The sequence below is a fragment of the Protopterus annectens genome, chromosome 10.part0 (assembly GCF_019279795.1).
Source record: "Protopterus annectens isolate FY-2018-M chromosome 10.part0, PAN1.0, whole genome shotgun sequence".
Classification (NCBI taxonomy): Eukaryota; Metazoa; Chordata; order Ceratodontiformes; family Protopteridae; genus Protopterus; species Protopterus annectens.
The window spans coordinates 1,608,003,411-1,608,029,205 of record NC_056744.1 but is presented as its reverse complement, the minus strand read 5'-3'; the positions used below and the strand labels follow the sequence as shown (position 1 = coordinate 1,608,029,205).

Below are 25,795 nucleotides of genomic sequence, written 5' to 3'. Positions count from 1 at the left end.
TGTGAAAAAATATTTGTTTATTTATGTATTGGCATTTGTTTACCAGGAAAGTCAGAATGAGCAGTGCTCCATTTCAGCGGAAGCCTGGGAGAAAATCTCCATTATATAGGCATTCAGTTTCATTCAGGAGCAGCAGTTCCATTAAAAATAACAGTAACATAAGACAAGTTAAAAACAGCCAGTACTTTGTGTAGGTTGAAGCACAGACTGTACCATGCATCATAGCACGGATAAGCTTTATTATAGGACAATTCAAGCTGTGTTATTATTAAGTTAGTAGGTTTTCGGAGTGTTCTGAAAGGTTTTTTTTTTTTTTGAGGGTTTTCATTAAAAGAAAAAGTCTTGTAAGATGTGACATATGCTCAAATTGATATGACAAGAAACAACTGTATAAAAGATCAACCTGCCAAGCACTAGTGTATATATGTAGCTCAAAAGACATGTTAAAATAAGCTGTTATATATAACAGGTGGGAATAATAACTTCTTATAATAATGGCAACACTTTCCATATTATCTTTGAATGTGAATGATCTAATGGTTATATACAAAAAAAGAAAGAGTAGTGAACTATATTAAGAAATGCAGAGAGCATTTGGAAAATACTGAGCATACAAATTTGATAAAAAAAGATTTTAGGATGGTTATTCAGAGGAAAATCTGGGACAAAGGAAAATGAGACTACTTATATTAAAAGCTAGAGGAGCTCCAATAGTGATAGAACATGAAAAAATATAACAGTGGTAGATTTTAGTGGTAAAGGTCTACTGGCAAGAGAGGAAGATTACACTGGCATGTATTTATATTCAACCTAAATCTGCTACAATGGAGCTTAAGAAAATTCTGGGAGAAATAATCAGCTTTCAGTGGAGAATATTACTTACAGGTGGGAAATGGAATTTGATTTGCAACTGTGAGGATGTATCTAGGGGCCTAGAAGGGAAAATATAACAAAAGAGGGTGGATTTTTGAAGAAATTTATGAAGATATTTGGTATGAAAGATGTGAGTTCAGTAACAGGAGCTCAGAGAGAATAAACATATTATTCCCCAAAGGTACAAAGACTGGGCTAGGCTAGACAGAAATTATATTTCACAGGAACATGTACATTTCATTGAACATTTTGATACGCATCCAGTAATTACTTCAGATCATGCACCAGTAGTAACTAACATAAAAACACAGGATAATGAAATAAAAATGAGACACTGGTGCTTCCCCACCTATCTATTAAACAGAGACAAATTTAAGGAATGAGTAGTGGAAATTATTCAGGAGATATAAATTTCTTTGGAAAACATAGCTGGGGGTGGGATAAAATGAAAATGGATTTTAAAATTAGGTTTAGAAAAAATACTAAAAACAATTATTTAGAGGGACTAACAAGGGGTAAAGTATTGCAGAATAGGGGAACCTCACAGAACAAGAAGAGGTGCAACTGCAGAGGGCTAAAGAGAAAATAAGGGATTACTCCAATAATATGCATGAGTTTAGAAATATTGCTTTTAAATAACTGTTTTTTTTTTTATAATAATTCCAGATCACAAAAGCTTTTACAATGGCTCAGGCAGTATAAAGTAGAAAGGGTTGTTGCCAAGCTATAGCAAGGAAAATAACCAGAAATCATGTAGTGGTATGAAAATCTGTATAAAGCAGAGAAATGTGGAAATCAAGACAAAGCACAAATGGAAATGTTTATAGAAGGATTAAATATGCCAAGGTTAGAGGCATATGAGACTCAATTACTAACAATTAGGATAGGAAGAGATGAAATAAAAATGGTGATTACAACCAAACTACAGAAAAGTCTCCAGGAATAGATGGTACTCTTGTAGAAGTTTGGAGGCTAGGAGGGAAGAAAGCGCTAAACATCTGGAAGGTTTCATTTAACAGTATTTTAAAAGGAGAAGAAGAACAAACATCTTGAGAAAAAAACATGGTGGCTGTAATTCAGATTCATATAGGTCCATTTCAATTCTAAGCCACGATTATGAAGTGTTTATGTCTATAATGGCTAAAAGAATGGCAAAGGTGATGCCAAAATTGATAGATATGGATGGATCAGTGCCGTTTTATGGAGGAGAGGCAAACATTTGACAACATTAATAGAACAATGATGCTCCAGAGGGAAGCAGAATGTAAGAAAATACCACTGTTGTTGCTAAGTCTTGATGCAGAGAAAGCATTCAACAGAGTAAGCTGGGATTTTATGACTAGAACAATGGAAGCATTTCCATTCTCTGATAAAATAATAAGCTTGACTGGGAAGATATATAAGGGATCGGAGGTGAAAATTAAAGTGTGTGTGCAGTTCCTGTCTGATAAGTTCTGTTTGAGCTGAGGGGTCAGGCAGTGGTGTTCTCTTTCCCCTTTGTTATTTGTGTTATATTTAAAACCACTGGCAAAGAAAATAAGGGACTCAGAAACTCAAAGATAAAATTGGTATGGTAATCAAGAGAAGTTGGCTTTATTTGCAGATGATATTATTTTGTACCCGATAAAACCAGAAAAGGACATTTCAGTGTTGTGTAATATTCTAAGACAGTTTTAAGTCTTTTTGGGATACAAAATTAATGGAGATAAAACAAAAGTAAAAGCTGTAAATTATCTACCCACAGCAATGCCCATATTTATGGCCACATGATAAAATGAAGTACTTTGGAGGATGGATTAAAAAGCATTCCATCATGGCAGCTAAAGATATGTGGAAAGAGACTAAGCAAAATATAATACAAAAACCAAAAAAGTGGAAGCTCTGTTTTATGGATATGGATAACAAGATACAAGCAGTAAAAGTGTTTTTACTTCCTTCAGTTTTATATGCAGATGAGGAATATTTTTATCAACCACAGGAGAAGTTATGGATAGCAATTAATAAATAGTTGAAGGACTTATTTTCTGCGATGGGAAGAGGGCAAGATTCAAGTGGGAAAAGTTGATCCTTCCAATAGAACAAAGTGGTTTGGGATTACCTGATTTGGAGGATTATTTCAGAGCTACACAGTTAAGACTACTATACACAGCATGAGCAGGAAGCTATAATTAAAAGTGGGAAAGGGATGATGATGAAATGGGGAAAGCTCAATAAATAAGGTGAAACTAGGATTTTGGATGCAGATCCTTAAGGAGAATAACAATAACCAAACAGAATGTTATATTCATGAAGTAGCAGAAAATATTCTGAGAACAAAGCCAACATGGGAATGGAGAAAGGAAATTCTGTCAATAGGGTTGACTGCAATTAGAGGTACAGAGAAGAGGTAAGGGGGGGCTGAAGTTTACTGGAGAAAACTGGCAAAGGAACCAAGGTATTGGGAGCAAAGTATTAGAGAGGGAAAGGTAATAGAATGGGAGGAGGCTAAGAATTCATTTGGACTGCAGGCTAGAGATTACCTTCCGTATCAAGGATTGATATTAGAGTATAGGCAAAGAGAAAGGAATAGGGGAGTCCTAAGTGAAAGACCAGCACTAGGAGAGTTTACAGTAGAGTCTAGAACAGAAGCTGCTGTTAAAAAAGGGATAATTAGTATGGCATATAAAATATTGCATTATAACTGTAGGAATCAATCAGAGCAGGTTAGAAAGGATTGGGAAGAGAAATTGTATAAGCAATTCCCAAATAAACAATGGGAGGATATGGCCCCTAAATATACAACAAAATCTAGATTTAGGATCTTTGGAAGTGTTTGCATATGTATTTTTATACCCCAAGCAGACTCCAAAGAGTTTTTCCTCAGGTAGATTGCAAATGTTGGAGGTGTGATAGGGAAGAAACAGGTACTCAGGAACATGTACTTCGGGAGTGTAATGAGTATGTAGACTTTAAAAATTCCCTGCTGACTATGCTCTCAGAAATACTGAGTGAGTAAATTGCTGTAACTAAGGATTTTATTTATTTATTTATTTTTTTACCTGTGATACAGAATCGCAATTTCCCAGATATAAGGTGGCTTTACTGGGTTTAATTACGATGGCTGCCAAAAAAGCAGTTACTAGAAAATGGAAATACAATATAAACCAACCATACTAGAAGTAGTGAATATAGTATATATGATATATATTAGTATATATAGATAAAAGAACTGGAAATCTGTATAAAAGGGTAGGAGCAAATTACATAGAAAAAATGAGAATTGTGGGAACAATACAAGCAGAATAATGTTTTGGAGGAGGAATGAGGTTCAACGGAAGGTAGGAGTTGAATGAGTTATGTAATGTCTGACTGACCATGACTGCACAGAAGATTATAAGTGATGTATAATGTTTGCAACTGAAAATATATCAATACGGTTTGTTTTCATTTATATAAAGATACTTCTCTTTCAAAAATAATAGCAGTTACATTGGTTGTATACAAATATGTTTTTATATATATGGAGTGTGATATCATCAGTATGCATAGATTGTCAGGTTTATGTAAGAATATTTGTTACTATAAAGACTTGTTCAAAATCCAAGACATGAAAAGATAAACTAAAGAGATAGAGCAGCTCAAGGAAATGATGGAAGATAAAGTAGATGATATACTAGAGGAGGATATAGTTCTGATAATAGTACATTAAGTTTTGTGCAGCAGAGAGTTCCATAGTGAATTCCTATAGCTATATAGGTTCATAGGTTGGTACTGGGCTACCTGTCCGAAGGCATATATTAGCCCAGCCACGTTGTGCGGTATTCACCGCCCCTTACTACTTATATTACTACCAGTTTAGCCAAGGGAGGTTCAGGTGCTAACCCATTATCTATAAGATGTTTCTTCAGTTGGCATTTAAACTCTTTAATGTTGAACACTATTTTAAATGGAATATTATTCCAGCTATTAGCAATGCAGTGTTGCTACAGGGAGCATCCTGCATTGTTTTTAGCTTTAGTTATAGATAGTGTAATGATTTGTCAATGGAGTGTAAAGGTCTCTTAGTAGTGTAAGGCTGAATGATGGACTGAAGAGATGGACATTTTTCAGGGTTGTGCAGTAGCTTGAAGACTGTAATTAATTGTGAATACAATAGAGAATTACTTACTTCATGCTATTCTAGTCATTTTAAAAAGAGAGACTGTGATGTGATCAATATTGTTGGTTGGTTGCAAATTTAGCTACCTTATTGTAATATTGCTCTAGTTTGTCAGGAGGTGGAAAAGAACTGGGTGAAAGAAAACAAACTACCAGTAATCCACACAAAACACCCAGTCCGGCACACTGGTCCCAATAAAGACACAGAGGTCACTCCAATCATAATAAAGATAAAAATCCTTTAATATACCACAAAGCAATCTGCATTAAGTGCTTTCATTCCACACAGGGAAAATTATCAGAATGCTTATGCAACAACTAATCACCACTGAAATAGTAACATCAATTAACTAATAAGCACACCCATTGGTTCATTAATAATAAAATTCAGTTAGGTGCTTTGAAATTAACAAAACCTAAAAACGCAGTATGACCTTGTTTATATTTAAATGCATGTATTTATAAATACACAACATAAAAAAAAATTTGACTGGTGGGAAATGAAATACAAACTATAATAAAATTAATAAAATTAAAAACATGACAATAATAGAACTGAACATCATCTCTTTTTTACAAAACTCTTCTCCTAAGGGCAGGCACTATGGAGTAGTGTTCATTTAAACCTGGGGGGAGCACACCTCCAGTCTCAACTGGCACATAAGCTCACTGTATTCTAAATTATTTTCCCAGTCACCACCTCTATCGAATTTTTTAACCTGCTCCAAAACCCAAAACTTGAAACCGAATTCGGAACATACTAATGAATGTTTGTACAATGCATTATTCTCTTTTCCTTTGCTAATATCATAAATATGCTCATAAATTCTTTGTTTCAGTTTCCTTTCTGTTTTTCCTACATAATATGCAAAGCAGGCTGTAGAATAGGGCAGGTATACCAATCCTTTCGTGTAACACGTAAAGTATTCTCTGGCTTTTAGACTTCCTATAGTACTCCGGTAGTTTAACAGATTGGTATTTGCTATATAGGAACACTGGGGGCACATAACATATCTTATATAGAGGAACTCTTTATGGCTAGAGGATACCCCAGAGATTTACTGAATTCCACTATGAATGACATTTTACATGGTTGGGGTATGAGATATTTTCAACTTTTGGTCAGCAGAAAAGACCTGGGTAATAGACTGCCTGTAGACAATGGACCACCACAGTCCCTGGTAATAGGATCTAATGGTGACAACAACCAATATGCAAGGCAAAACCGTGAATCTTAGTATGTAACCAACTACCATAGGGATACCCAAGAAGTAAAGAAGATTGTTCAGCGATACTGGGATATATTTTCCAGTATGCCTAATAGTTTGGAGGTTTTCTCAGGAAAATTAAAATTTGGACTGAGAAGGGGTCCTAATTTGAAAAATTACTTTGAAAGGACCCACAGTAGCAATGGAAGTGTGGATAGGGTTGCTACTTTTAGATGTGGTATGTGCCCCCAGTGTTCCTATATAGCAAATACCAATCAGCTAAACTACTGGAGTACTATAGGAAGTCTAAAAGCCAGAGAGCACTCTACGTGTTACACCAAAGGGGTGGTATACCTGGCCTGTTGTACAGCCTGCTTCGCATATTATGTAGGAAAAACAGAAAGGAAACTGAAACAAAGAATTTATGCGCATATTTATGATATTAGCAAAGGAAAAGAGAATAATACATTGTACAAACATCCACATTTCTTAATTGTTATTCTAAATCTGTATTTTCCAAAATTAAAAAGCTTAATGTTCAAGTATAAAAAATTGTAATTTTAATGTCAGTCAACTTTCTGTCAGTGACAGACTGCCATGCACATCCAGCAAGGGGGCTGCACCCCCCCCATGATATACACAGTTTCTAATGCTTTTCAGTCCTTTGCAGGATGGATATTACACTGTCTGTTTTTCACATCTCATTTTCTTAAGAACAAAAATGGAAAAATAGATCTGACAGTATAAAGTTTGCCCACATCCAACCACGTACTTGCTACTGTGCATTCTAGTGTGTCCTAATATAAACAGTCATCATTGTTTATATATTAATACTATTATTATTAGTTCTGTTTCTGATACATATAGCTTACTACCTCTCTGTTGCATTTTTCTCTTTGTGGATTATTTCACCCTGGTACCTGAAATGCGCAGTTGTGATCAGTGTACTACTCTACTAAACAAATGTAAAATAAAATAACATTGACAGAAGGTTGAGAGTTAATGTATTCAGAAAAGTTATAATGTATTGTACTGAAAGCAAATGCGTTTTTACACATATGTGTATAAACATAGACAATAAGAAGAATGATGGGGAGCTTTGTTCAGAATTTCCTCAAGAAACAATTCTATTTCAAAAAATCTAACTGAATGAAAACAGAAGGGTGGAAGAAATGGTAGAGCATCAGGTTTAGGGGTAGGATAACTAAGGTAAGAATTGGGTGTCCATGGAATTTTTTTTTGTCACTGAGGCAAGCCAATTTGTGCTTCAAAATTTCAGTTTGATTCTCATAAAATGTTTGTTTTTCTGGCAAATCACTGGGATGATTCATGAATGAAATACATAAATAATGTCATACATTTCAATTTCAGACATCATATCCTTTAGAAAATGCATTTTAATACATACCCTATTATTTTAGCAACTTTCTAAGTTTATAAGAGCAATATTTAAACTCTGCCCCTATTTATAAGGCTTTTTACCCCATTATTGTTAGGCTTAGCCCAGATTTTTGGGGTAAGAGATTGAGAGGTATGGGTAGTATGGTTAATATATGGTGACTGCTCTCTCTTGTATATGTTATCTACTATTAGGAAATATATCTGCTGTGGATTTTGGATATTTAACTAACAGTAAGCATAGACCTTGCCAGGCTATATGGAATGCTATATGCCAGGAATCCAAAAGCTTTCCAAGAACACTGGGGAATGCATTTAAATTGTCACAAGCGTATATTGGATTGGCAAACATAAGATTAATCATCCCTTTTCCATGTAGTTACAAAAAAAAAAAAACTTCCAGAAGTTCATAACACAGACTTGTACAGAGAGATAGCCCATATAGCAGCAAAAAGGTGTTAGATCATCTGTTTTCTTTATATTCGGAAAGCAAGCTGCATTTAATTAGCTTTATTTCTCTGACACTGTTTCACTTCTTACAGGTTTCTTCACTTAACAAAAAATTTTCTGTAGCAGGCAGTAACTTTAAGTTAGATTCACAAAACATATTCATTGCTTTTCAGTTATAAATAGCACACTGAGTGTTCTTCTAGGTAGCAACTCTGCTGATAATGTAGAACACTGGACTGAAATATGTCTTTATGATTGTGGTTTAAAATGTTATGTCAGCAACTACACTTCTGCCATTAACACTTCAGCTGTCCTGCAAGACACTGTTTCAGTCCAGTGTTCTCTATTATCACCGTGTTTTGTTGTAACAAGATGACAGCTATATGTTTCTAGTGATTTCCTCATTGAACTAGCATTGTCAACTAGTAGCACTGTAGTTTGTAGATCATCTTAGCAGCAGTTGTGCTCTGCATTTAGTCATAAAAATAGCATTTCATTTCTTTATACATTTTACTTCAACCATAAGTCCAAAATCTAGAACACAGACCAATTGTGGAGCAAAATAAAATAACTTTAGGGGTAGGGACTGTGACAGTGTGAGGTATTGTCAACTATGCCAGGAGAAGTAGGGCAGTGGATGTGTAACATATGCCAGCACAGCTAGCTGGAATTTTGTAAAGAATTACATGTCATTTGTATATGAAATTGGTTTGTACAGATGCTTGTGCTGAAAATGTATTTGTGAGGCTTCCTTGTATTGAAAATGTATCAACAGTGGGTCTTGATGAACAGAAAAGAAATATACATGCATGTAGTAACTGATTAAATGTATGCATTGTAACTGTTGAAATTAATATATAGTAACAGAGGATACTGGAAGAGAAGAGGTTAATTACAATCCAACTACAGCTAACTTTGAAAACTGTTCTGAAATTAAATTACCGGGTCTAGGCCATAAAAATGTTACCTCACAGTTTTGAATGAAGCCAGAGATGCAATGTCTGTAAGAAGTATGATTTGTTAGTCTCTATAGGAAGAGCAGAAGTGTTGAAATTGTTTGAAAGCTTCCAGATACTGCAATAAACTTTAGATAAGCTTGAGATATGTATTGTAACACATGTGCTAAATCCTGGCAGCTTCTAGTGATGGGGGTAGTGTGGGAAACAAAGTCAGATGACCAGATGTATATGACGTCATTCTGTAATTCATCACTAAAAAATGACGTTTTAATATTAGGGGAGGCTGAAGTCTCAGGGCAGTCTGTTTTTGGAACGTGACAAAGAAGGACCCCTCACCTGTTTCATCTTGCCCTGCTTTAGTAAGTGACCAGGGAAGAGTAATTCTTTAGATCGGCCAGACAAATATAGTGAAAATAGTTGAGTACTGTTTTTGTGTATCTAGTACAAAGTTCAAAAATGTCAGAGAAAGCATACAAATAACATTCATAAATAAATGTACAATATATACATCATAATAAAGTACAGTTAGTTTTGTACATAAAATAATATAGGAAAATATCATGAGAGGACATGGGCTAGTGAAAGCTACAGGAAAAGCAGAAGATTTAGAGGCATATAATATATACAAGGAATTAAACCCCATGTAAAACGCCAGTGGCCAGATAACAGTTACATAGTATCAAGAGGCACAGAAGCTGTAAGCATAGTATAGAGAAGCTGCAAGAGAGACATGGGAGAGGTAGGTATTAAAGCTGTAAGGTGGGAAGTTATCTTGAGATGGCTTGAAGAGGAAGATAATTGCAAAAGGAAGGAGGTTATGGTAAGTAGGGCCCTTACACAAGCAGGACCAAGAATTATAGAGGTTTTCCTTCAGGGTTGTTTTAAAAGACTTAGGGTTAGTGATAGATATGACACTTAAAGGTCATTTATTATAGGCATTAGCTATGGAGTAACTGTAAAGGAGTTTGCCAGTATTTTTATTAGGCTTATAGACTTGAATATGTGTTGTTGCGAGCTACGGAGAGCATGGCTAGGAGTGTAAGGTCGAATGACAGTAGAAAGAGAGGGGCAGGAGGAGGGTTCATGAAGGACAGAGTGTGCCATGAGAAGCTGGGGAAGTAGTATTTGATGATGGAATTTTAGCCACTGTAGGCTTTTAGAGCAATGCAGTGGTGGGTAGGATACGGTTGGTTGGAGGCAAATCTTTCAATTTTATTGTAGGTGAGTTCAAGCTTGGACAGAACATTGGATTGGAGTTTTGTGAGTATCGGGGTTGCATAGAGAAGCGTGGGAAGTAGGAAAGCTTGTGCAAGGGAGTCTTGAAGCATTTGTGAGGACTTTTTTATGTCTGTATAACAGGCCCAGCTTTTGATGTGTCTTTTTAATGCAATGGTGAGTGTGGAGATTGAACTGTAGTTGATTGTTGATAAGAACATCTAGAAGTATAGTATGAGGTTCAATGGAGATGTTTGTGTTGTTGAGGGAGGAAGCAGTAAAGGTGGCTTTGTGATGTTGGAGAGTTGTAGGGAGGAATCATAGAAATTTGGTTTTCTTTGGGTTAAGGAGTAGTTGGTTGGAAGTAATCAATTTTTCGACTGCATGAAGGGACTCTTGGGTGATGGTATGCAGGTGAGTGATGTCAGAGCAGGAGATGATTGTAGAGTCATCAGCATATTGAACAATGGTTGAGAGTGGGCAGGAGGAGTGGAGGTCACTGATACAGATGTTAAAAAGTAGGGGACCCAGGATGGAACCTTATGGTACCCCTGTTTGAACTGGTAGGAAAGGAGAGAAGTTGGATTGCCATTTCCCTGCCTGGAATCAATTGGAATCAATTGGAGAGGTAACTTGAGAACCAGGATAATGTGGAGTTGGAGAGATTTAGTGATGTTGGTTAGATAGAAATAATCTATGGGATACAGTATTGAAGGCTTTAGAGAGATCAAGAAACAAGCAGGAGACTAACTTACTGTTGTCACGAGAATTTGCAACAGTATCTATGAAGGATGTCAGAGCAGTAGCAGTACTACGTTTTGGCCGGAAACCATGTTGTTTGGGTGTGAGAAGATTTTCCTGTAGAAGGTGGTCAAGAAGCTATTTGTGTATGCATTTTTCAAGAATTTTAGATAGAGGAGATAAGATCAGTGTTTTAGATAGAGGAGATAAGATCAGTGTTTAACTAACAAGAGCACTACAGCATTTTACTGTATGATACAGTTGCTTCAAAAGATCTGAGTGTGGATCCAAAATAACAGTTATTGTGTTAACTGTTAAGTGGAGACAATCCTTATATTTACTACTAAACATTTATTACTGATACAGTTCTTAACTACTGAACCTACTAGCATAATATTTATGGATGTTCTTAAAAGTGTGGATTTAAAAACTGTTTTTGAATCAATCCTGTAGTTGCTATTGTAGAATGTAACCAGCCGAGGTCATTAAATATTTCCTAATTGCTACAACTTCTATATGGCTATACAATTGACCCCCACCAACCTTCTAGCCTTGTCATGACCACTGGTATTACCTTACCTACCATACTCTCTCTCATAAAACCTGCACCAGTCTCCCACTGCATTCTCTCATGCACCCTGCCTTGCCTAGAACCCTCCAATTCCTGTTACTTTCTACATTTTATTATACTGTTCTACCATAAAATAGTTTATTGTACCCTGTCATAACTGTGCTTTCCCCCATAGCTTACCTGTACTCCCTCTTCTCTGAACTATTCCCTCACGTTTACCTAGTTTTTGCAGAAGCTAGAAAGTCCAGGATAAGGAACTGCAGAGGACCCAAAAGTACCTTGCCATTACCCTGAGTCTACATCCCAAACAAGGACTCTGAACCCAGCACACCTGGACTTCCTACACCTAATGTATGTTTCAGACACTCATTAATGTGCTCTTAGCCTACCGCCTGTTTTATGGTTACTTGCACATCCCTTGAGTCGCTAATATAACCCCTACCTTCGTCCCCCTAACTGCCCTACTATTCTTTTCTACTCCTATTTTTACCTAGATTTTCTGTAAACTACTGTTCTGTACCCCTCAATATATTGAATTTAAGGCTAGATAGAAATCGCTAAGCAGCTAAACCTGAAAGGGTGAGCTATATCTTTCCAAAACAATCAGACCTTAGCACACCAACCTGACTGGTTGTTTCTTGAGCTTACTTGCTCAGAAAGGCGACCGTGGTTCTTCCCGCTCCGTTTGTGCTGCAGGCTCACTCCACCCCCTTACCCTACCCCCATTCCCACCCACTCCAATTTCAATTTGATTTATACCCATAGACCTTTCCTCCCACTTACCATTAGCCACCTCTCACCACCCTCATTACCCTATCACAATCCATTCCCTTCCTGCCATCCTGACTTGTCTACAACCCTCAGCATACTGTCCAATTAACCTATCAACCCTCCCTCATATAAATAACCATGTACCCATTGCCAGTCAAAATCCATTCTAAGACCTCTTCCCTATGCAAACTTCATAGGTATCCTACTTTTCCTCTCAACCCTAACCAGCTACCAAGTCCATCTCCATCCTCCCAACAAAATTGCCCTCCCAGGAAAGCCTCATCCCTAGACTATAATTCAGCCCCACTAAACCTCCTACCTACACCACACCTCTTCCAAACCTCCCACACCAACTACCACCAACACAGATTACTTCCAGCTAAGAGTAGGTCTCACACCTATCTAAAGAATACTAAAATCATGACAAAGCTCAACAAGCTCTACCAACCCTACTAAGAAAAATCATAAGTAGTGGGCACATACACCCCAACCCACGTCCAATCACAAAATGCACCCCTAACCCCAACCTAACCAACACCCTACCCCATAGACAAAAAAAACGGTCTGCTCATTCTCAACCTAAATATGAGAAGTATCCTCAACAAAGTTCATGACCTACATGCCCTACTAGACTTATACAAACCAGACATAGTCCTACTGACCGAGACCTGGCTAAAGCCCGAAATTCACAATGACGAAATTACAACTCCTGGGTATAATATCTACCAGAAGGACAGACTAAGTAGAAGGGGAGGGGTAGCTATAATGTACAAAAGCCATCTTAACCTTGAACAACTAGAAATTACCCTCCCAGATAACAAAAATGTCGAACTAATTCTTGCCAAGTTTAAATTGAACCCCAATAAACATATTAATATTATTGGAGTCTACATATCCCCTGGAAATAACATTAGAATTATGTAAAACCTACTAGAATGGGTCTCAAAGGTGACTTTAATATAGACTGTCTCACCCACATTAACCTCCATGGGTTTAGCCAAGTCATTATATCTCCCACTAGAAATGATAAAAGAACCAAACACCAGTCCATACTGGACTGGATACTTACATCCCATCCATCCCTAGCAGCCCAAGCTGGATGTCTTCCAGACATTCTCAGCGACCACCAACCAACATATCTATTGAGAACCAAAACTCCTCATATATCTCAAGTCACACATAAAGTAGTCAAGAACAAAAAGAACTTTAACCCTAATGCCTTTAACAACGACCTAAACAGTTGCAACTGGGCCCCTTTAAAATATCTACCATTTGATGAGGGAGTGCATCACTTCAACTCAACCTTCCTAAACATGCTAAACCAGCATGCTCCCCCTCGAACCACCAGGATAAAAGCCAAACATGCCCCCTGGTTAACTAAAGCCACCAAAACTATTCTCAAAGAAAAGAACAAAGCATGGGAACAATTTCATAAAAACAAAACCCAAATAGAAAGACAGAAATACTTACAAATGCGCAAAAAAGCCAAAAAATGCATCCAAACAGACAAAACTATCTACTACCAAAACTTACAAGAAAAGCATGCTAGAAACCCCCCAAAATTCTGGGCTGCAGTCAACTCTGTACTACAGCCTGGAAAAATTACTACCCCCACCCAAAACATTATCCTCACACAGTTTAACAAATACTTTACTGAGACAATCCAATCCCTAGCTAATAACCAAACAAACTCCACTCAACCAACCCCACCAACCACTATGGAAACACAAACTAGCAGCTCCCACTTTAGCTTCCAACCAGTATCCATCAAACCCATTGAAAAACTCCTCCAAAAACTCAAGTCCACCACCCTGGCTGCTGACAGCCTACCCGCAGAGTATCTCCAAATAGCAGCAACAGCTATAGCTTATCCAGTTTCTGTTCTCGACAGGTCTATCACAGAGTGCACACTACCCCAACTATGGAAAATCTCCCACATCATACCATTACACAAAGGAGGCAACTCCTTTGAACTAAATAACTGCCAGCCTATAGCTATCTTATCTCCCATATCCAAAATCCTAGAAAGGGTTATATACACACACTCAACTTATGAATTACCTCCTAGAACACAAATTGCTATCTCAAAACCAGTATGGCTTTAAGCCCTTCCACAGTACATCCACTGCCCTTGTATCATTCACTAATACCATTAATTACCATAGAAATAATGGAAAACTCGTCTCAGCCATATTTTTAGACCTATCCAAGGCTTTCGACATGGTTACTCACAATAGACTTCTCACCTCTCTCTCTACCTAAACCTTAGTTCCTCCTCCATCACATGGATGAAAAGCTATCTATCAGGTTGGCACCAGGCAGTAAAATGGCTAAACCAACTATTCCCCCCTTCTGCCTGTATCATTAGGAATGCCTCAAGGGTTCATCCTAGGACCATTGCTCTTCACACTATTCACCAATCAACTCCCACCCTCCACCCCCAGTGCCTCAGTTATTCAATACGCAGATGATACCACAATCATATGTGCTGCCCTCACTCTAGATCATCTCTAATCACTAACATAAGAATCCTTCTCACAAGCAGAAACCTGGTTCACTAACCAGCAGCTTATTCTTAACCCAAATAAAACAAAATTACTGCTATTTTCCTCTGATAGAACCCCCCCCCCAACAGATAACTTTACAATAACCTCTAATAAAACTGTAATCACCCCAACTACCCACACCAAACTCTTATGCATTGAAATAGATAACCTAAGATTTGACCTGCACACAGCCCAAACTATCAACAAAGTCCACAAAAAGCTCGGCCTACTCTATCGTAACAAACAATTTCTCACAAACCAATCCAGAAGCACTATAGCCAGGACACATCTGCTAGCTACCCTCCTCTACGCATCCCCAGTCCTAACCAACCTTCGTAAATCTGACCTAAACAAACTAGAATCCTGCTACAATAAAATAGCTAGATTCGCTACACCATCTTCACATAGGACACATCATTGCACCTCCCTCAAAAAGCTAACATGGTTAGAACTCCCTCTATTACTCCAACTCAATCAACTCACACTAGTACATAAGCTTTACTACCACCCAAACAAAATCCCTGCTCTCCAACATCTCATACAACCTCACACCACAACAAGAGCCTTGAGATCTAGTACCCTTAATCATTTAGAAGTCACCAAATATAAAAATGAAGCAGGGAAATCTCTCTTTAGTTACCACATCTCCAAACTCTGGAACTCACTACCAGCCACGCTTACATCCAACACCTCCAATACACGATTCAAAAAAACTCCAAACAACCCACCTTACTAACAACTGGCTATGCTCCTGTAACACTCCTAGATAAAGACAAGTATTCAAGCAACAATTATAGCCATAAACCTAATTTTCCTACCAAGTTTCTAACTCCAATATGACCTTGTGAAAGCAAAGCTGCAAATATTGTATCCGAAAATTCTAAACATTTGTATGTACAAATTTCAAGTCTGCTAAGTACCACAATTGTACTAGAAATGTGTTATTCTCTGTATTGTACATAGTTACTAATTTGTAGTAGTATCATAAATAGTTACTAGTCTGTAGTAGTATGATAGAGTATTGTGTGTATATGGAGCTTTTCTCCACGGGCCTCCTCTGAATATGGACATGTGTCCAGCCAGACTTTCCTGGTCAACAAATGTAAAATAAAATAAACAAATAAAGATGGCAATTAGCCTAAAGTTAGAGGGGTTGGTTGAGTTGCTGCCTACTGAGCAAAATGGAGATAAAGAGAGTGATAGAATTGGCAGAAACTTTTAAAAATTCAGGAGGAAGATTTTTAATTGATGGAGAGTAAATTTTACGTCTGCTCAGAAGAGATTTAATATAGGATGTGGCGATGGGTTTACGAGTAATGATGGGAGATGGAGTAGGTGTAGAGGGTGTGGGTTGAGTGATATTTTCATTATTGGTAACACTGTGGATAGTCTCAACGAAGGAGGTATTTAGGAAGATAGCAGTGTCAGAGCTAGTATTTATTTATTTATTATTTTATTTATTGACATTTGTGAACCGGGTTAGTCCAACTGGGTTATTGTCCCATTTTTAGTGGAGACGCGAGGAGAAAAGCTCCAGGAAATACAATATATGATCACAGAACAAGAAAAAACAAGTATTACAAACAATAATAGCAAACAATAGAAATAAACAACATAAACAACCACATTTTTTGTTTTTTTTTTGAAAAAATTCAATTCTTAGTTGCTGAACAGATGGGGAATGTCAAGAGTGATAGTATGATGTAATGAGAGATATATGAGTGTGGGAGGAGGGGAGAGCTAAGTAGGGTCATAGCAGGGACAGGTTCTGGAATTGAGTAAATGTGTCTTCAGTTCTTTTTTAAATAGTGGAGTATGAGAGATAGAGCATATATCAAGGGGAAGTTTATTCCAAGCTAGGACCACAGAATGCTTGTAGAGTTGCTTACCAACAGACTTGTTAGGGTGGTAGACATCAAGCAATTGCTGATTTGAGGTGCGGAGAGATCGAAAAGGGGTATAGATGGAAACAAGGAGAGATACGCAAGGACAGCAGGAAGGTTTAAACAGCATAGAGTGCAGCATGTGAAATTGGTAGAGATGAAGTACTTGTGGGAGTTCCAGCCATTGTAGAGACTTTAAGGCAATACAGTGATGTGTGTGGTTTGGGCAGTTAGTAATGAATCTGGCTATTTTGTGGTAGGTTTGTTGAAGTTTGTTCAGGGTAGTAGTTTGAATATTCGTGAGAACTGGGGCAGTATAGAGGAGAGAGGGGAGGAGAAGTGCTTGTCGAAGGGTGAGTCTAGCCTCTGGAGTGAGGTATTTTCTGTTCCGATATAGGAGACCAAGTTTCTGATGGGTTTTCTTTATGCATTGCTGTATATGCTGATTGAATTTTAGTTCATCGTCAATGATAACCCCTAAGAGTTTAGTGTGGGTGTCAGGATGGATGGCTGTATTATTACAAGATTTAATGACAAAGGAAGATCTATGTTGAGCAAGAGAACGGGGGAGGAAGAGCAAGAGTTTGTTTTTTTTGGGATTTAGGATTAGTACATTTTTTGAAAGCCATTGTTCGGTGGAGAGTAGAGCTTTTTGGGTTAGAGTGTGTAGGTCAGAGATGTTGTCGGCTATAGAAATAATAGTGGAGTCATCAGCGTATTGAATGAGAGATGAGTTATTGCAAGAGGTGAAGAGGTCATTAGTGAAGAAGGGGATGCCTGATGCTGCACATAGGGAACCCATGGTGGGCAACCTAAACCACCCCAGCAGAGTCCACCAGTAACAGAGGAAGCCACTAATTCAGGTACATGGCCATGATTGAGGTTCAGTGTTTTAAATGTAACCAGTGGGACCACGTATCATATAGATGGTCACGGAAGCACGTGGGGAACAAAAGATTGGGGAGGCAGCAAGTGGTAAAAACAGTATGCCAGTGGTAAGTTGTCTGGAGAAAACAAGGGTACCAAATAATCACCAGAGTTTATATACGATCTTAGTGGATGGAAACAGGCCACTGGTAAGCTAGACACAGCCTCTAACATAACTGTTGTGAAGCCTGCAGTGGTTAAAGTGGAGCAGTACTTGTTTGTGCAGTCCACTCCAGTCAGAGAATTAGGAGATAACCCATTCCAAATGCCTTTGGCCAGGGTTCACCTTGACTGGGAGGGTGGAAAAGGAAGCAAGCAAGTAGGTATGGTTGAGGATGTTCTTGCAGATGTATTGATATGGAATGATTTTGATAATGCAATACCCTTTGTGTATGCAGTTACATGCAGTCAGGCTTGGAGACAGGCATGTGGGGCTGGTAGCCTGGGGAAGACCAAGACAGACCCCACACCTGAAACCAGGACTGGTGAGGTGGCTATTTCAGGGAGGGAGCTACCCTGTAACGGTCAGCGTGAAGGTAAGTCACAGCTGCTGGTAGGTACTGATGTTCCCCAGGGACAGAGTGACTGCAAGGACAGAGGTGAGTGGTAATACCCAAGCTGACAGTGAGGCACCACTGTCAGAGGATACCAGACTTCTTGTGGAAGGGGACCTGGGAAGAGTTACAAAGATAGAGTTGAGACAGGCTCAGTTCTAAGATGCTACACTGAGAGGCTTGAGGGAGGTAGCTAGGGAGGCATCTGATTCTCAAGGAAAAGGGGAGTCTGTATACCGGAACAAAGGATTACTGTAGAGAGAGTGGATGCCTGAGGGAGGGCTAGAGCGTGAGGTAATACAGCAGTTGGTAGTGCCCAGAACCAACCATCTGCCACTTCTAGCCATAGCCTATGACATTCCTTTTGCAGGTCATATGGGCATAAAGTGTACCAAAAAACATATTATGCAGAACTTTTACTGGCCTGGGATTTCAGGTCATGTAACAGGGTACTCCAGGACCTGTGAGCAGTGCCAAAAAGTAGGCAAGGCAGAAAACAAGGTCAATGATCCTTTGATGCCTTTGCCTGTGATTGAGGAGACATTTCAGAGGGTAGCTATGGATATTGTGGGGCATCTGAGTACCTCAAGTTCCACAGGGAAGAAGTATTTCCTGGTGGGAGTAGATTATGCTAGTAGATACCGTGAAAGGTACAAAGGCTCTGTTCTCCATCGAGGCAGCAAATGCTTTGTCAGAGATTTTCAGCAGGGTAGGTTTCCCCGAGAGAAATTCTGACTGACAGAGGTGCCAATTTCATATCAGACCTGCAAGCACTGTGGGGTGAAGCAACTAAAGAGCACCCCTTACCATCCCCAGACTAATATTCTTGTAGAGAGGTTAAACTCTACACTAAAGACCATGCAACGGGTATTTGCAGACCAATTTAAGAAAGAGTGGGACAAATGTTTGCCCCATCTACTGCTTCCATACAGAGAGGTACCCCAGGAATCCACAGGTTTTTCACCCTTTGAGTTGCTGTGTGGGCATAGAGTGAGAGGGCCTTTAGATTTGATTTGTGAAGAGTGGGTGGGTGAGTGTGAATCCCACAAGTAGTCTGTTGTGGCATATGTTCTAAACCTCAGGACAAGGCTTAGGGAGCTCATGGGCTTGTCCCAGGCCAACCTGGCAGGAGCACAACAGCAGAGAAAGGTCTGGTATGACAGGAATGCTCAAGCCCGAGACTATGCTGTAGGACAGCAGGTTATGGTTTTCATTCCTGTCAAGCAGCTTGGGAGGGACCCTTCAAAGTGGTAAGGAAGGTCAGTGTGATGTTAACTACATGGTAGAACTGCTGGGTCTATATTATTTGAATGAAAGCCTTTTTCTTCGAACACCTATTTGTCGAACCATAATTGCCGAAAGCTTGCTCCATCGAATGGCCGCTTTAGCAATTTTTTTCCTAAGGGAAAAAAATGCTTGGCCAGCCTAACAAACACCAAAAATGTCACAAAATTTAAAATCTGGCAAGGTGGGGGGCTGTGCCCCCTACATCCCCCTAACTAAATACACCAACTCCGAGATCACACTACAGTGGGGAAAAGACCCATTATACAGAACAATGCCCCATTTGGCATGTATTTCATAAGACACCTACAACAATTGGGAAGGCCACAGAAATACCTCACTAAGGATTACCGGCCTCAAAGAAATGCCATATGCAGACCATCTAAAAAACTCCAGCTTTACTCCATCTCATATCGCTTACTCAGAGGCGATCTCTGCCTAACATACAAAGCTATATCAAACCCAGAGCTGTTGGACATGTTACACTTAAAGAAATCCCAATCTCTCCGTACCACACGCTCCAGGAACCTAAACCTTGTCACCAGAATAATAGAACATGCTGGAGGGATAGATTCCTGTCCCAGAGACTTCCCATACTCTGGAACAAACTACCCATTCATGTCAAGAAAAGGTCCTCATTGGCCCTCTTTAAGAAAAATCTTGCTGACTGGATGGGAATTAGAAAGTTCACTTCGGGGATCACTTCTGCAGCACTGCTCGACAGGGGCACAGGAAAATCATTTTCTTGGGTGGCGAAGGCCAGGGAACCTTTTTGGCTAGGCTTATATAGGCCCCAGGGCTGATGCTTTAGTATCTACCTATGAACCTAAATCCTGGCAGCTTCCAGAGATGGGGATAGTGTAGGAAAGAAAGTCGGATGACCAGATGTATGTGATGTCATTCTGTAATCCATAACTAAAATGATGTTTTAATACAGGTGAGACTGAAGTCTCAAGGCAGTCTGTTTTTGGAACCTGACAAAGAAGGACCCCTCACCTACTTCATCTTGCCTTGCTCTAGTAAGTGACCAGGGAATAGTAATTCTTTACATCAGTCAAAAAATATAGTGAGAGTAGTAATGCTTTTTTGTATCTTTGTGAATCTAGCTGTGTTATTTTTAATATTTTATGTGGCTGAAACTTTGGTGTTTATTGTAAATAATTATTTAGTATTTTCATGTTCTTTTATTATTTATTAAATATATTTAAACTTTTCATTGTGGCTGGTCCTTTAAAGAATATTTTAAACTTTGGGAGGACTTGCATCTATTTGATGATAATGTGGCCACTCCTGAAAGCTTTACACTATAATTTGTATTACTCTTACTCAGTATAATTAAGTACCTTTGTGAGAGCCTTGGAGTAGCTGGCTTTGGAGTGTGTGGTGGCAGTGTAACTACCTTACAGTCTGAGCAGAAAGGGGCATAGCTATTAACTCTGTGCCAGCCTTTCCCAGATGTGTGTGTGTTTGTGTGAAAGTCAAATCTCAAAGAGTGTGTGTGTCAGCTGTTTGGAGCAGGGACTAACTCTACAGCTGTGCCAGTGGGGATCTGGAGAGAGAGAGAGAGAGAGGGAAACCAGCCTCTGGACTGCTAGGGAAACTGTGCTTGATGCAGAGAGCTGCATCTAGAAATACTGGGTGTATCTATTTTTGTTCCAAGTGAATGTCCCTTTCCAGTGTCAGTGGTGAGGATTCAGGCTCCTTGATTACTGGCCCAGAGAGGGGAGTTCACAGGGGCCCCAAAATATTCCCGCATATATCGGCTATAATGGAGAACACGACTGGAATAGTACCTTGCGTGAAAGTTGAAGTGTTAAAGCAGAAATCCAGTTGCTGTTATAACATTTTAAATCACAGTCGTAAAGACACTTAGATCCAGTGTTGACCATCATCGCCAAAAATTTTCCCCATTTTTGGCCTTTATCCCCATCCCACTCACCACCTCTATTTATGCTTTTTCCAGATTTCTTGCTCTAAGAGTTTGAGAGCCATGGTGATATACAGTACCTAGTTCCTACACGTTACTCAACTGTCATGACGTTCTAAACACTATGCAAAACCACTGGTGTGGTCCAGTGTTCTCCATAACCGCCCATTTCTCTTACAACTCAAGGAATAACAGGTTTTGCATTGGTATATGACGTCTGAAAGCCTAAATGTTTGTCTGATGAAAATGTGACTTAAAAAATCTGGACACTCGAGACCGAGTTATGAACGATGTGGCCTAGATGGTGCAGCGGTTTGCGTTGTCGCCTCACAGCAAGAGGCTCTCCATTTGGATTATCGGTTGGTGCGCCCTCTGCGCGAAGTCTGCAGGTCCTCCCTGCGGTCGAGTGAGTCTTAAAAACCATGCAGGTAGGTGCAGATGCCTTCTTTGAAGGTTGGGCACCGGGCTGGCAACTCGGCACCGTAAAACACGACTACCATTCAGTTTGCATACCGGTGATCCGCTGTAGCGACCCCTAACCGGGATAAGCTGGAAGAAATTGCATTACTATTCTACATTTGAAGAGCATGATGCGCACATCACAGGCAGCGGAAAAAAGATGCTTGATAATAATGAAAATCTATTTACTTGGATCACATTTAGTGGATTATGAAGAACACTGGATTTTGCGTAACCACGCCAGTCGATATTCTGGATTTGCGCTTAGGCGCGGTCTAGTGTTCTGTATTATCGTCGAAAATACCGAGAAACTCACCGATAATAAGATTTTAGCTGTTGTTGCCATGGCAAAACAACCAACCAGCCACAACAAGTTGTTTTGACGTCATTAGCACTTCCCTTGTTGGCTACGTCACTCTTCCGGACTGTCGACTCTGTTTGTGATACACATGCGCTGTACAGGTGGAGTACCTTAACATACACTTTGTGGAAGGGGAAGAGAAGGAGCGAGGCAGTGGAGAAGGAGGAGTTTCAGCCTGCTGCTGCTCGAATTCTGTCGCGGTGTCCGTTTGCCAGGAGTTTAGTGGTTCGGACTGGACAGAAACGGGTGTGGTGAAGGAGGAGGAGGTAAGGCCTTGTGACTTTAGGTCGGCACAACCGTTTTATTGTGAAGGAAGTCGTCGTGGTCCCGGGACAGAGGGGGAGGAGTGTAAAGTTGATCGAAACTTCCCGCTTATGGCGTTTGGTATCCGTGCTCTTTGTTACCAAATTCTCGTAATGTATGAACTCTAGCTTTGTTATCATGATATCTAGATTTTCGCGGAGCGGTGAGTCTTTGCAGTCTAGTTATAATAGTTGACAACGACTGGGGAGGTTAGATTCCAAGTTATAGCTTATACGTCGACTGCGCAGGCGCCCTTTAGTGTCGTCATGCAGTATATTTAAGTTCAAAGCTCAGGCTTTGCGTTTGCGCTTTAAGTCGCTCTTCATTCACGGAAGGTGGTCAATAGTGCAGGTTGTTTTGAGGTAATGTTAATGTTTTCTCAATGGGTGGTCTGCAGAGGGTATATGGTAGTAGACTTTCGTTGCAATGTTATTTTGCTATGCTCTTTAGGAAGCGTTTAAGTCATGCATGGATTGATTGCTAGTAATGGACACTGGTGCTTTTGTTTGTAGTCGTATATGTATCTGCTTAGAGAAGTGATGGGACAGGTGGTAAATTTGTATTGGAACCGGTTTTTATAGAACTAAAGGTTTGAAGCTGTGCTTTTAAATGTTTGTCATGTTGAAAGAATTGATCAGTGCCTATAAGTATTGATTAGGGGTTTTCTTAGTAGGCGAAAGGTCGACAGGCAAGTGGAGCTGTCATCTGTATAGTTTTTTTCCATCAGAATACATTCCGTTATTGTGTTTACTGTGCGGTATGATGCTGTATGCCGTACTTGAAAACATTCGTGGCTTATGATGTAGGCGTATCTCTAGACCCCAGACTTTGAAAGTAGTAACAAAGGCACTACAAAAGTAGGGACATCCAGCTGAAAGACAGATCTAACAAGTTATGAATACTTATTTATGCGAAGTAGTACACTTCCCGCTTGCAAAGTTATGTAGCAGTTTATTGAAACATCAGAAGTAATGGAAGAATATAAGGACAAGTGAATAAATAACATGTAGTCTTTAACAAACAGTAGTGCATCCCACAGGACTAATTTTTGCTTAAAAGACGTGTCCTATCTTTAATTATATTTGGTGGTAGTAGTTTGGTCATGTATTGTTTTTCTTTCTGTGCCCTGGACAATATTAAAAATTACAGGTTATTATGAAGATTTTAAAAAAAAATGCTTGCAGGCTTAAAAATAGGGAACTCCAGTCAGGCCTGAACAGTAAGGTTTCTTTAAAATGTATATTTGACAGGTCTGGATACAGATTAGGAAGGCGTGGGGTTATGTAGTAGACTGGTGACTTGTTTTGTTGTTGTGTACATTTAAGTGAGCACTTAACGTTTAACAGGCAGACTGTAAGACATTGTTTTGTAGCGGACATCATATTATATATTGCATTTTAACTTCAGTATCTGTGCATGCTGTTCTGTGTAATGGTTTGTTTATTCATATGACAATACTGCCCTCAGTTTCACCAGCACTGTAAACTTTAGAAACTATGATGAACTTGACTTCTCTGTCTTCCTCAATATGACCAAAGCCTTCAATACTATGTCTCACCAAATATTGATTAACAAAACTGTAAGCTTACAACCTCAGTGTAACGTCCCTGACTTGGTTTCGTGGCAGTTTTTCCAGCATACAGCAGTACACTAGATGGGAAAACAAACTACTGTCGTCCCCCCTCCCGCCCATCTCTGTGGGAGTCCTCTAAGCCTCTGTCTAGCCACTGCCGTTCAATATGCCAGTGACACTTCTGTTATCCGTGCTGTGCCCTCACCACAAGGGCTGCAGGTAATTACAAGAAAAACTCTGAGATGTTAGAAAAATACCACAACCATCCACTCATTCTCAACCCAAATAAAAGTAATAGTAAAACTAAGCAGTCCAACCTCTGCTACCATCTATTCCTCCAATGGCACAAAAAGAGAATCAGTCAAACTAAACATCTAGGTGTAACAATAGATGACTGTCTAATATTCAACAAACATACATCACTAAACAATTAAAATTCACATCAGACTTGGCTCACTATAGAGTCAGACCTTTCCTAACTATGCCAGACTTTCCACCGCCAGATCTCGTCTTTATTGCTCACAAGTCTTCACCACCTTGTGCAGGACTGACTTAACCTTGAGAGCTGTTGCAACAAAATAGCCAAAGTTGCTGTAAACCTGCCCAACAAATCCTACCACTTTACTGCACTTTGCCAACTCAAGTTTGCTTGAACTACCCAACCTACTAACTCTCAACAAACTCACAATTGCATATATCATCCATAAACCTGATCACTGCCCTCTGTCTAACCTTTAGGAGTAGTTTTATTTGATCTCAGGCACCTGCAGGTGGTGTTTTGGTTCTACTAGGTTAAAGTCCAAAAAAGTATCATGGTGACTGTCTTTAATTTAATTAAATATCCAAATCCTGTAATATATTGTCCCAGCAAATATTTAATAGTCCTGACAATTACAAATTCAAACTACTCCAAATAGAACACCTTATTAACCTAACATTGCACAAGTCTCCTTATTTCTCGGTTCAAGTGATATCGGTCATGTGAAAACATGTATCCTTCTCCTGTCTGTATCTCTAACTCTGGCCTAACAAAAATTTTGTATGCAGTGACCTCGTGTCTCTGTATTATCTTGTACGTGATGGCATCACTTATCTGTTTCATTAATTCAGCAATTGTAATTACATCTGTCATGTATGTAACGCGTCTATTTGTTTCTATTGCTGTGTCGTCTACTACTTGCCTTGGAGGTTTTCTCCCTGTGTCTCGGCTGAAAACTGGCCCCTTAATTTGGACACTACCCGGTAAACAAATGTAAATATGTTGTACAACTGTTACGTCTGTGTCTTCCCGATCATGTAACTGAATTTTTGTCACGTCTTGCTTTTATTTCTGGTGTTGGCTGAATAGGCTAAACATGTTTCAAACTAGTTCCCTTATTAAATTTAACATGTACCGGTAGTATTAATTGGTCATTGTTTAGTCAAATTGTGACTTTTGGGACAAAAAAGTAGCTGCGTGGAAGCCGCAGATCCCTTTATGGAAAGAACTTTGCCTCTTGAGTACACTAGCTTAATATGACCTCCTTCTGGGTCTCGTATATGTTTGTGCACCTATGTTTAGGCTTCTGTATCTGCTTACCTGTGTTACAGGTAGTGTATAATGTACAGTTGCAGAATAAATGGTGTCTTGGATTAATTGTGGGGTCTGTACTTTG

The 25,795-nt window shown here is 39.2% G+C and overlaps 2 protein-coding genes across 4 annotated transcripts in view; one reads left to right on the top strand and one right to left on the bottom strand.

The window, feature by feature from the left end:
- Nucleotides 1-22,283, bottom strand: part of LOC122813785 (gamma-crystallin S-like) — a 455,826-nt gene extending 433,543 nt beyond the window's left edge. The window contains exon 1 of the mRNA XM_044086287.1: nucleotides 22,220-22,283. Coding sequence (XP_043942222.1) covers nucleotides 22,220-22,249 — 30 coding nt within the window. The 5' untranslated portion in view covers nucleotides 22,250-22,283. The remainder of the gene's footprint in view (nucleotides 1-22,219) is intronic.
- A 108-nt stretch (nucleotides 22,284-22,391) lies between these two features.
- The window catches only part of PPP4C (protein phosphatase 4 catalytic subunit), a 245,268-nt gene continuing 241,864 nt past the window's right edge, over nucleotides 22,392-25,795 (top strand). Inside the window, exon 1 of one of the 3 annotated variants that reach the window (XM_044086284.1) lies at nucleotides 22,392-22,530. The gene's annotated coding sequence lies outside the window, so the exon portion shown is untranslated. Of the gene's footprint in view, nucleotides 22,531-22,705; nucleotides 22,731-22,841; nucleotides 22,930-25,795 lie in introns of those variants that run through there. The other 2 variants (XM_044086286.1, XM_044086285.1) reach the window with 2 other exon arrangements.